The 11,555-nt window shown below is 49.1% G+C and overlaps 1 protein-coding gene across 1 annotated transcript in view; it reads left to right on the forward strand.

The window, feature by feature from the left end:
* The window catches only part of LOC113490582 (hydrocephalus-inducing protein homolog), a 78,808-nt gene that overhangs the window by 32,688 nt on the left and 34,565 nt on the right, over positions 1–11,555 (forward strand). The window contains 3 exon segments of the mRNA XM_026867100.1: positions 3,653–3,771; positions 5,724–5,947; positions 10,242–10,309. Of these exon segments, the coding sequence (XP_026722901.1) occupies positions 3,653–3,771; positions 5,724–5,947; positions 10,242–10,309 (411 nt within the window).

Below are 11,555 nucleotides of genomic sequence, written 5' to 3' on the forward strand. Positions count from 1 at the left end.
ATTTTGCTGCAGGCATCTCCAGGGGTTGTGCCAGGAGAGCGTTTTTGTTGCAGAGAAATAGGAAGACTACTTACATGCAACCCTTGAGCTGGTCTGAGAGTTATAGGAAACAGAGATAAGCAAATGATCTGTGTTTAGAAAGAGAAGCCTGCTCTTAAAAAGGTCCTGATGGGCCCTTGGGAGAACTGAACTCCCCCACTGGCTCCTTGGAAGAGAACCTCAAGGAGGTCATTTAAATGATGCACCTAGCCCCCTCCCTTACAAACCAGAGCTGACCCACTGTATTATCAGGGTGAAAACTGTCCCAGAGTCAAGGTCCCTGGGTGCAAGAAGAGTTTTAAGAAGAAAACAGTGATCTTTAACTAGAGAGTCAGTTAACTTTGCTTCTTGATTCCTCTAAGAAGCGTGACTGCCTTCCTCATGCACTTGCACGCCAGTCACAAATGCCTTTGGAGGATGGTTTGCAGAGGGTGTATGTCTCTTTCTGGGAATGCTTGGGAGCTTTGCCCAGTGCAGCCCCATGAGTTGTGCAGCTGGATCTCATGGCCCACTGGAAAGGGGCTTTGCTGGCCTCCACTTTTTTGCAGGTGTCTCCATGAATTGGCAAGCAGATGCTTCTGCATGCAATGATTTACAGAACTAATCAGCACTGTGCAGTTAAGAAGTGGTTTGAAATTTGCCCTCATCAAATATTGAATCTCAAAAAGAACTTTCTTAGTTATTCATGCAAATAAAGCTGTGGCTCTTGAGTGCTGGAAGGAAGCACATGATTGTTGGAGAACGGCTTGCAGAGAGCAAGGCCATAGCTCCCTGCAGGAGCTGGTCGGCCATAGCTCCCTGCAGAAGTTGGTCCCAGCCACCTGAGGTAAACAAAGGAAACAACCCAGGGTACAGTTATGTAAACAAGAATGAAGATCCAGGGCTCAGTTGTGCTAACGAGGATTGTTGTGAGAACACAGAGATAAGTTGGGGAGCATTATGACCTTGGGGGTGAAAGCAAAACAACCCTGGGAGAGAAGCAGGTTCACAGCAAGAAAGATGTTTATGCATACCAGAGATGCTACAGGGGGCTGGGATATTATAATGTGACTTTTTGAATGTACCCAATGGCTGAGATATTATAATGTAGTTTCTTGAATGTATCCAATAGAGTTGCAAGTAGTGTATTGTAGACTGCTTATATAAGGTGTGATTTCTATCAATAAAGTTGAAGTTTGCTCTATCATTCACATTGAATCGGCTGCTTGCTTCCTCCACCCGCCGCACATGATGGGGGGGGCTCTGACACCTAAAATTCAGTTTGAGGTTTGTCTGCACACAGAACTGTACTGGGTTACACCTTGCAAGACCCTTTTTTAAGCCACTCTTGCAGGGAGAAGCAGAATCCCACATGATGATCAGTCCCTTAGCTTGTGACAGAACTGTCCTGCATCATGTAACACTGTTTATTGATGTGGTCAGATGAGAATCATGTTCAAAACCAGTCACAATGGACGGGGACATTCTGTGAGCAAGTAACTGAGTGTCAGAAAGAAGCAGAAGTTAAGGACCTTGGCAGCAGAGCCCCGTGCTGTTGGGCCACTTAGACCCCTACTTATTTGGAAGTGAGGCAGCAGTGCCACCCTGTGCACCCTGTGACCTGCCTCTGTGTTATCCCTGCTGAGATCCCAGTGCTCGCTCCACAGCACCAGGGGTGGGTTTGGGACTGAGGACAAGGAGGCTGTAACCCCTCCATGCCCTTGGCCTGTGTGCTCAGGGCCGTGTTATGGTGCGAGCATCCCAGGGCCACAGCCCAGCTGTAGCCAGGCCTTGGGCAAAGGCTGGATGCTCCTGGAAGCCCCATCTCCCAGCGAGCAGGAGGACATACTCTCTCTTTTTCCCTCTCAGCTCTCCTGAATGCTGCCTGCAGTTTAGTCTGCTCCTCCTCATTTGGGAAAAGCCCGCTCTGCGGTTCACCTGGAAGGAGGAAGAGCAACATTTCTGGCAGTTCCTAAAGCTTTAAGTTCAGCGTAGGGGTAGAAGAAAGGATGGTTTCCAGAGACCTTCTGGAGAGGGTGAGGGCCTACTGCAGAAGGGGAAGAACCGCCACTGATTTTTTGATTGCAGTGGCCATGGTATATGTGTCTCAGCATGATCATGGACAAAAGCTTGTCACTTGGAAATCTTTGCCATTACCTAAGAGCTTTGATTATTTAGATCTAGAGTTTTTAATTAAAACTAAGCCACATGTGATGCAAGGTGGAGTGATCTTTTGACAGGTAGCACCCAGTACTGCCTATCTTATGGTGTCTGGGAAATAGAAATACACAGCCTTCCAATTAATGCCTGAGCTGTGCAACCTGTCATCTCTGCTGTCAGCTGGGCTTTGTCTGGATCTACTTAAAAAATGTTGAATTCAACAAAAGCTCCCTCGCTCTTCCTTTCTGGCTTGGACATTATCAAAGGTCCTCATTCCATGGTTGCAAGATAGAAAGTCAGAAATCATTGAAAGGGCTGTTCCCAGGGAGAGTTTTTTCAAGTTGTTATCGAGTCACTGTGTTGTCCCACCTGGGCTGCTCTTTGCAAGAGGAAGTAGTTTTGGACATTCTGGAACAACTATGCAGCAGATTAAAAAAAAAAAAAAATCAACCTTCAATCCCTAATTTTTAATGAATGGTGAGCATTACACAAAGGGAGAGAGGAATATTTCTTCATGAAAGCTACACTGAAGGTCAGATACAACTTCTGGACCTTTCTTTATCCCCTTGTGCTACTTGCTTTCTGTGCAGAGTAGGATGGGATGGCAGGGAGACCCAAGCCCAAATTGGAGCCAGGGTTCAGGCACTTGAGGCTGCTGCAGTGGTTCAGAACAGCCTTCAGACTGCAGGATCCCACCCTGTCATCTTAGCAGGCTTACAGAAGAAAATGATCATCTTAGAGTTTAGCTATAAGCCTTGCAGTCTCGGTTCCCTTTGCAGCAAGGGCTGTGTGTATTAGCAGTATGTTCACGGCTTCTCTGACCTCAGCAGTGAGGTTTTCCATAACTGTTCAGCATGCTTCAGGTAAGGTGTCTTTACAAAGCTGAGCTCTCAGTATCATGGTGGGCACAGGCGAGTGCTGCTCTCTGGAGATCACAAAGCCCTGTCTTATTTAGGTGCCGCTGCAGGAGGTGAGCCCTGGAGCCCTGGGCATGGAGCTGTGTTTCAGTGCTGAGATGCTCTGCCTGCTCTAGGCAGCTCTCAGACGTGCACAGCGCCGTTAGCAGGGAGCTTTGCCTTGCCTGGGCTCGTACTTCTCGGCTCCTGTGCTCTTGTCTCCAATTGCATCAGTACAGATGGCATATTTTTATCTTCAGTTCTGTTTCATGAGCTTTGTGCCTTCACTGAATGGATTTCAGAGCTCATCTAAGAACATGGGAAGAAATTCAGATTGTGTTTTAAACTCAGCATTGCTAACTGATGGCTAAAGGAGAAAACAGCTGGAGGGGTTGGTTAGAAATTAGAAGCCAGCCCCAAGGCATATCTCCTGAGGGCAGGGAAGAGTCCTGTATCTCCTCCTGGAGCACCTAGAGCTGTTCCCATCCAGTCCAGAGTCAGGGAGTAGCACTGAGGCAGCCTGGACAGTCCGGGATAACAGAGGCAATTACTGTACTGAAGTGGAAATCTCTCCACAGGCCGCGAGACCAGACTGCCCCTGCGCATCAAAGGGGAAGGCATAGGGCCTCGGCTCCGCTTCAGCTGTGAGCAGCTGGACATCGGGAAGGTTTTTGTTGGATTAAACCACAGCTATGAGGTGAGTAGTCGGGATTCTGAGGGGCTGGGGGGTGTGTGTGTGTGTGTGGGGTGTGGGATCCTGATGGCTCCCAGGGCAGCAGTGAGCCTCGTGGACCTGTGTGATTTCTGGCAACTCGGGTCATTGTCAGCAGGGACTATTTGACATACTAGTCAAGTCTGGGGGCTTTCCCAGAATCTGGATACTTCTGATGGGATCTGAAAAGTGCCTATGTTGTTTGTGAAGTCTTAATCCCTGCTTTTTGGCAACCTTCCTTGGGGATCAGCTGGGAGGCTTCATGTGAAAAAATACCCCCTTGACAGATGAAAGCAACACTGGGACAAAAAGATAAATATTCAGAGGCTTTTGTTTCAGCCCTGGATGCAATGCACCTTTATACTCAGGCTGCTAAAAAGCAGCTGGAACAAATGTACTGAGTTTGAACTCCAGGCCATTGCAGCCAGTTTTTGGGTAAGTGCGTGCTGCTGGTCCTGGGAGCTGGAGGAAAGCTGTCCAGCCTCTGACTCAGAGCTGGGTCTGGCTGCGGAACTGGGAGTGCTTCCCCTTGCTGACCAGTCTCTAGCCACTCTTCAGATTTGCTGCATCTCTATGAAGAGCAAAGCATTTCTGGAGATAAAGCAAAGGAACTTTCTACATATTTGCCTCCCCCTGCCAATGGTGTCAAGTCTTCTGCAAAAAAATAAGATAGGGCAACTGAAAGAGGTAGGAAATGAGGCAATACTTTCAAAAGCTTGACTGGGCAGGGAAGGATGCATTAAAGTGTTTTCTTACCAAAATATTGTGCTCTCTATGCCTTTTTAATGGTGATACTTTATTGATTATCATTTTATTATTTTCATTACTTGAGAAAATGTGACTAAGTAGATGATACTGCTAGTGCTGTGCTGACTGAAGGTAAACCTCAGCTCAGCACAGGATCCCTGAGTGTAATTTGTAACTGAGGTGTAAAAGATGTGAGAGGAGAGAGTAGCTTTCAGGTTACCCTTGCAGAGCTTGAATACATGAATATCTTTAACAGCAGCTGCAAAATTAAAAAATGCTCTATCTCAATTTTTCTACCAGGTTTTACAAGGACAAAACTTAGGGAAAAGAAATCCAAAGCAGATAGTTACTTCCATGGAAATGGCAGGATTTGACCCTGCAGCAATCAGAAATTTTACTGCTTTGCTTTGGGTGGGTTTGTTGGTGCCTGGCAGCAGCTGTGGGCATTGCTCGCTCAACATGAGAAGAGCTGAATCTCAACAAGTGCTCTCTCAAGTATTCAACAAAATATGGATTAGTTCTAAACTTGCAGTTTATTCTGATAATGGTAAAGTCTTAGGTGGTGGCTGTGAATATTTAGGAAAGAGAAATTCTTTGGAGTAGACGGAGCTGCTGTGAACCACATACTCATCCTTTCCTGACACGTCTGAGCAAAGACTAAGAAAGTATCCCATTAAAGAAAAAATAAGAATCCTAAATGACATACTGTAGGAGAGCTGGGGAGTGCTTCTGAAGTTGGTGATAGTGCTGCCCTGAGGTGTCTTCTACATGCAGTAAACTTGTTGGCTGCAACGTGTTGTGCCCTCGGCAAGACCAAACTCATCGGTAGCAGAATCAGTTGTGTGATGATTCACTAGTAAAGCTGCAAGTGCCCTTCGTTGCTCTTAGGGACAGGTCTGAATCGGCTTGGTGATGCTGAGCAGCTCCTCTGCACTGCAAGTCGAAGTGGGCTGCTCTGTGTCAGTTGAATAAACCCCGAGTGACTGTTTCTATGAAGCTGTCACTGTTTTGCATGAAAAACCCAAAGGCAGAACTTGTCCTGTTGCATTTTCTTTGGCTTCTGCCAAGCAGCAGGACACAGCATCTTCTGTATTTTACAGATGTTAATTGGTTAATCAGAAAACAAATCAGCCTTCTGTAAGAAAGGAAGATTCCTTATGTATTTCCCTTTTGCTTTCTTGCTGATGCAGGTGGTCCTGTTTAACAAAGGAGCCATCGATGCTGCCTTCAACTTGGTCCCTCCAGCTACAGCTCTGGGCTCCTGCTTCACCTTCCTCCCCCAGGAGGGCATCATTTCTCCAGAGGGGCTCCAGGTCATCCGGATCTCCTTCAGTTCCACCGTCCTGGGGAAGTTTACAGAAGAATTCAGGTTCAGTGTGAATGGATCCCCTGAGCCTGTAACATTGACGATCAGGTGAGGAGGGTTATAGGAGCTTGGTGGACGCATCTGTAGCTGTCTCTGGGTAATCATCTCCCACCTACCTCATTTTAGGATGAAACAGAGAAAAAAAGGTGTTGTCTAAGGTCTTAGTCTTGGCTTGGATCCTAGCATCCCCACGCTAAGAGCCAAGGCTTTTTAACCTTGACTCCAGTCTGAACCTTGCAGTTGCAGCAGCAAATGAAGCGTAATTATCTGCGAGAGGAAATCGTAGAATTGTATAATAGTTTGTGTTGGAAGGGACCTTTAAAGATCATTCAGTCCCATGCCTCTGCAATGTGCAGGGACATCATCATCTCGATCAGGTTGTTCAGAGCCCCATCCAGGCTGACCTTGGATGTTTCCAGGGATGGGGCATCTACCACCGCTCTGGGCACCCTGTTCCAGTGTCTCACCACCCTCACTGTAAATTTTTTTTTCCTTTATATCAGGTCTGAATCTTCCCTCTTTAAGTTTGAAACCGTTACCCCTTGTTCTATCATGACAGGCCCTACTAAAAACCCAGTCAAAATCTTTCTTACAAGCCTCCCTGAAGTACTGAAAGGCCACAGTAAGGTCTCCCTGGAGCCTTCTCTTCTCCAGGCTGAACAACCCCAACTCTCTGGGCCTGTTCTCACAGGAAAGGTGTGCCATCCCTCTGATCACTCTGGTGGCTTCCTCTGGCCCCGCTCCAACAGGTCCATGTCTTCTGTGTGCTGAGGACCCCCGAGCTGGACAGCACTGCAGGGGGGTCTCACCAGAGTGGAGTAGAGGGGCAGGATCAGCTCCCTTGAGCTGCTGCCACCTGTGACCATGCCTCCTGTGCCCGTTTAACTTTCAAAGTCTTGGGTTCCTCTGGGAAGCAGCTTTGCCTTCATGGTTGGGGTGGGTGGCTCTGTGACTTTGCAGGATGCTGTTTGCACAGAATTTGGCAGCAGCAGGTTCCAACAAGTGTCTGTGTGAGGGCCCCGGGGCTTTAAGTGACTACCTGTGCTGGAAAACAATTTGCCTGGAGGCTGTACAGGAAAGGTGTGGAGATGCCTGCTGCCCAGTCCGGGTACCCAGGAGCTGGAGTGGCTCCTTCCTACAGGAAGCTCATTCCCCCTTGGGCCACGTCAGACAGTGGAATGGCATCAGCTTTGGGCAGTAGGTGGTCTGGGCCACCCCCCCATAACACACAGCAAGGCCAGCAGGACTTTGGGGATGGGCCAGCCTGGGTGGCTGCAGCCAGAGGCAGTGTTTTTAAAATCCTCTGTTAATAATCCATCCCAAATGGGTAGCAGCAGCCTCAACATCACCTCTCATGCTCATGGGTTGGGACGGGCTGTCCTCTTGTGCAGCCAGCGCTGTGGTGGTGCCTCCTCTCTGCAGCCAGAGCAGTGCTGATGGGGCAGACAGGGAGCTCTGCGGCAGGTGCTGTCACACGGGCTCGGGCATCATCCCGTGGGCTGGTGCCACGGCAAGAGATAATCCTCACCATAGGGGAGAAGAGGGGAAAAAAGCTGATGATAGGAGAGGCAAAGCTCACTTCTCAGGACTGCAGCAGCATACAAACTTGTCCCAGCTGGTCTTTAACCGCGGGCTGGTGGGATGACGTGGTGTAGGCAGGAAAGCTGGTGCTGGGTGCTCTGGAGCTGTGGGGCTGGCTGTGCCTCCTCAGCAACCAGCCTCCTGGGCTGCTGCTGCTGGGAGGCTCTAGACAAAGGCAGTAAAGCAATGGGAGGAATCTTCGGTCGACTTTACCAATAAAATGAGGGAAATGGATAAAAAAGAACAGAAAGTTTATTACTTTGCAAGAGAAGAGTGGTGAATAGGTCTGTTGAGCTCAGTAGAGAAAGAACTATATTGGCTTTGTGTTTGGAGGGAAAGTGTTGCTTTTTTTTTGGAAATCAAAAGGAAACATTTCACAATCAAATGATTTATTCTCCTCTATTCCTCCCCCAAACTGGTCACAGGGTGTTATTGCATGAGCAGCTTTCTCCTTGAGCAAGGGCGGGTTTTGCTGGTAAGGATGCATTTATCCCTTGGATACTGCTTGGAGAGCGCCCGCTGCCTCTGCCCTGCAGTGGCCTTGCTCCTGGGGAAGGAAGGAAGGAGCTGTCAGAGGCATGATTGTGTTTTGGCTTCCCCACAGCCAAATGAAGTCGTCCTTTTTTGCCCAGTGATGCCCTGACTCAGTGCCCATCATGCCCTCCCCTTCTCTGTGGCCACTCTCTGCCCTGTTTGGCCAGCACTCCCCTGGGCTCAGTGTAGACCTTCTGTCTCAGTGAAAGAGGATTGCTGGTCCTTTTTTATTTATTTCTTCCCCATCCTTGTACTCCTCCTCCCTGGGTAGTGGCTCCTGTGCAGCCCATCTGATGGCAGCCCAGCACACCCGCCTGCTCCCATGCAGCTGTCCCTCAGCAGCAATTCCCACTGCAGTCCTCTCCTCCCTGAGATGGCATCTGCCTCCTTGAGCTCTGTCTTGCTTTTCAAGGATCCCTCTCCAGCCCTTCTGTCATTCTCCAGCCCCACAGCTCAAACTGATTGTTTTCAAATGCCCTTGAGATGTCCACCCACCAGGTCCAGCTGAGCCTTCCTCTTCGGAAGGTTTTGTGCACTGGATTTCATCCTCCATGGAGAAAAGCTTCTGGTTCTTTTGAACAGAGGAAAGCTGGCTGGTGGGACACTGGGCTGCAAAGGAAGGAATGGGGATGAGAGTTCAAGCAGTTCCATTCCCACCTTGTGTTATTCTTCCTGCTCTGCCAGGACCCTGATCTCCCTTCACACATGCATTACTTAATGCTACTGTAAAACACAGTTGTTGTCAAAACCACTGCCTTTTACCCCCCTTCTCTTGAAAGCTGTACTGTTACCAGCTCTGGGTTGGCTCCTTGCCTGAGCCTTCTGGCCAGTCATTCCAGTTTAACTTCCCAGAGCACAGATTCGGTGCACTCAGGAGAAGTGGCAGTAATTTCCCCACTTGCCTGGCAAGGCTCATCCTTGGCAGTTTCCCAGTGTCATCCCCAGTCGTAGCTGGTTTGGAGATAGTTTTCCATCGTCTCCTGGCAAATGCTGTGATGGAAAGCATGTCTGCTCCCTTTGCTCCATCTAGAGTAAGCTGTTAGGGCTTGGGAGGTCAAGTCTGGTTATGTGAGGTCCCTGGAGAGGGAAATTCACCATCAGCAGGGATTTGGTACCAGGCTCTTAGGAGCTGATTCAACTGCAAGAATCGAGAAGTAGTGTTGGGTTGAAACTCCTGAAAGTCAGTTTTTGAGTGCTCTTTGACTATGCAGTCAGAAGGTGTCAAGAATTTGTCAAGAAGGTGTCAAGACCATGTAACGAGGTGATTACTTGTTACTTGGAAACCTTACGAGGCACTGGATGCTTGTTTCCTTGGTGTTTGGAAAGGGATGCTGGAAATGGGACAGCAGGGATGGACACAGGTCCCTCCCGCGGGCTGCTGGGGTCTGTTCATGTGCAGAACCTGTGGATAATGACAGTGGCAGTCCTGTGAGTAAAATGAGAAGGCACTGTTCACTGTGGCCCTTGATTTTTAAGTGAGGCAGAGCTGGCATTGATTGTCATGAACAATGAAGTCAATTAATGTTTGTTGTGCAGCTTCAAGTACTGATTTCAGTGAATGTGAGTGAGTTTTGGAGTTCGGAGCCTGTCTGCTGAGTTGAGGGACGGGCGAGGTGGTGCCCTTGGATGTGTCAGCTGGTTCACTGGTGACAAGCTGATAATTCCCTCCAAGATTGAACTGTCCTCTGCGTAGAACTGTTACTGCTCTTCTCAATGGATGTTTTGGGCTCCCCTGGATTAATGTCTCAAAAGTCCTGCATGTGTAATGATTGTGTGGATCAGGTCTTCTGAGAAAGGTGTTCATATACTCCATGGAAACACCAGTTCCAGCTAAGAAATACAAAGTAGGGAACCCGTGGCTGGGAAGGCTCGTTACAGTGAACCCCCTTTTGTTGTGGACACCTCTGTCCATCACATCACAGGTGGGGAAACCGAGGCACAGAGCCATCACTTGTTCAGGAACCTTTCTGGGGCCAGCAGCAGCATGGGGGCACACCCTGCTGTGGTGCCCTGAGCCTCAGCAGCAGCTGTCGGGTGCTGACCACTTTGCTTTGGCTGCCTGCTGTTCCCATGGATGCTGTGCTGAGCACGGGGGTGACAGGTTGATTTGAAACCCACCATGGTTCTGAGAGCAGCTTTTACCCACCCGAGCGGTAAAGAAAGCTGAGCGCTTTGCCATTCTCTCTAACCGAGCTAACATCTCCTCTGCCTGTCTTTGTCCTTGCAGGGGCTGTGTCATTGGACCGACTTTTCATTTCGATGTCCCTGCCCTCCACTTCGGTGATGTCTCCTTTGGTGAGTGTGCCCTGGGCTTTGTCCACGGGTTGAGAGCTCTGGGAATTACCAAAATGGAGCATTTTAACATAAGCCCATCTGTCACTTGTGCTCCTCCATAGCAGCCTTTAGGGTGTTAAAGCCAGGGCTGCTGGTTGCTTAGGCAGCCCTGTGCCATCGTGAGATCAATAGGACCAAAGGGATAGAAAGTCAGTATTTTTTGGTGTCCTTGTAGTCTGTTCAGCCCCAACCTTTCAATCCTTGACAGCAGAATGACTGTGAAAATCCTTGTCCCAGAGGGCCCAGGGGACGGGACTGCAGCAGAAGGGAGTTTAAGCCACGTACTGGCCTGTAGCTGCTCTGTGTCAATGTTCCTGTTGCAAGGCAAGGATGCCATTTACCCGCCTGACCTTTAGTGCCAGATGTTAATTAACGCTGTGAGGGCCCCTCGTTGTCACCCACCAGGTAACATGCCCAAGCAGTAGCTCTGAATCAGGCACTGGTGTCCTCGGACCATGGGCTCCTCCTTCCCCACCACAGACCCAGCTCTGCTGACAGAGCCTGGGGCTGAGCATCCAGAGCATCCCCGTTGAAATACAGGGTTCTCCATCTCAGTCTCACAAAAGGCTTTTGACTGAGATGATTGACAGTTTAAATGTGAAATCCACTGTGGATTGGTTGAAGGGCCATTATCATTCTGTGCCCAGGATGCCTCTGTGTTTTTGTGCTGTTCATGGACTTTTTAAGAAGACTCATTGGCTTTCCTGAGCCGCTTCTCCCCTCCCTCCATCACCACTCTGACATTTATTTATTTCCTTTTGAATAAAACAAGAAGAAACACACCAGACAGAAATGTGGATATGTAACAGGAGATTCATCCTTCCTAATGTAATTTCATTAATAAGGGCTTTTCAGCTGAAGGTAGCTATTGTACTTTTGCTTCGTTTAACTGTGCTGCTGACTGTTGACCTGCATCTGGCGACTTTGGTCTCGTTTGGGATTGTGAAGTCTGTGTTTGTCCTTATTGTGCCCCTCCTGCCTCCCTGCTGGGGTAACTGCTGGAGGTGGGCAGTGGTGGCTGTGGTTGGAAATGGAGAAACCCCCTGCTGTGGCGGCAGCTGGTTTTCCTCCCCGTCTGTATTCAAATGATGCTTAGTGAGCAGGCCACGGGAGATGTCTTCTTCTCGCAGAGCTAGCCAGTCGAGCCAGATGTCCAGGACAGAGCAGGCTGTGGGCTGATGTCCTGTCTCTTCAGACAACCCCCCCC

Source organism: Athene cunicularia, unplaced genomic scaffold (assembly GCF_003259725.1).
Source record: "Athene cunicularia isolate RWA unplaced genomic scaffold, athCun1 SCF_15, whole genome shotgun sequence".
Lineage (NCBI taxonomy): Eukaryota > Metazoa > Chordata > Aves > Strigiformes > Strigidae > Athene > Athene cunicularia.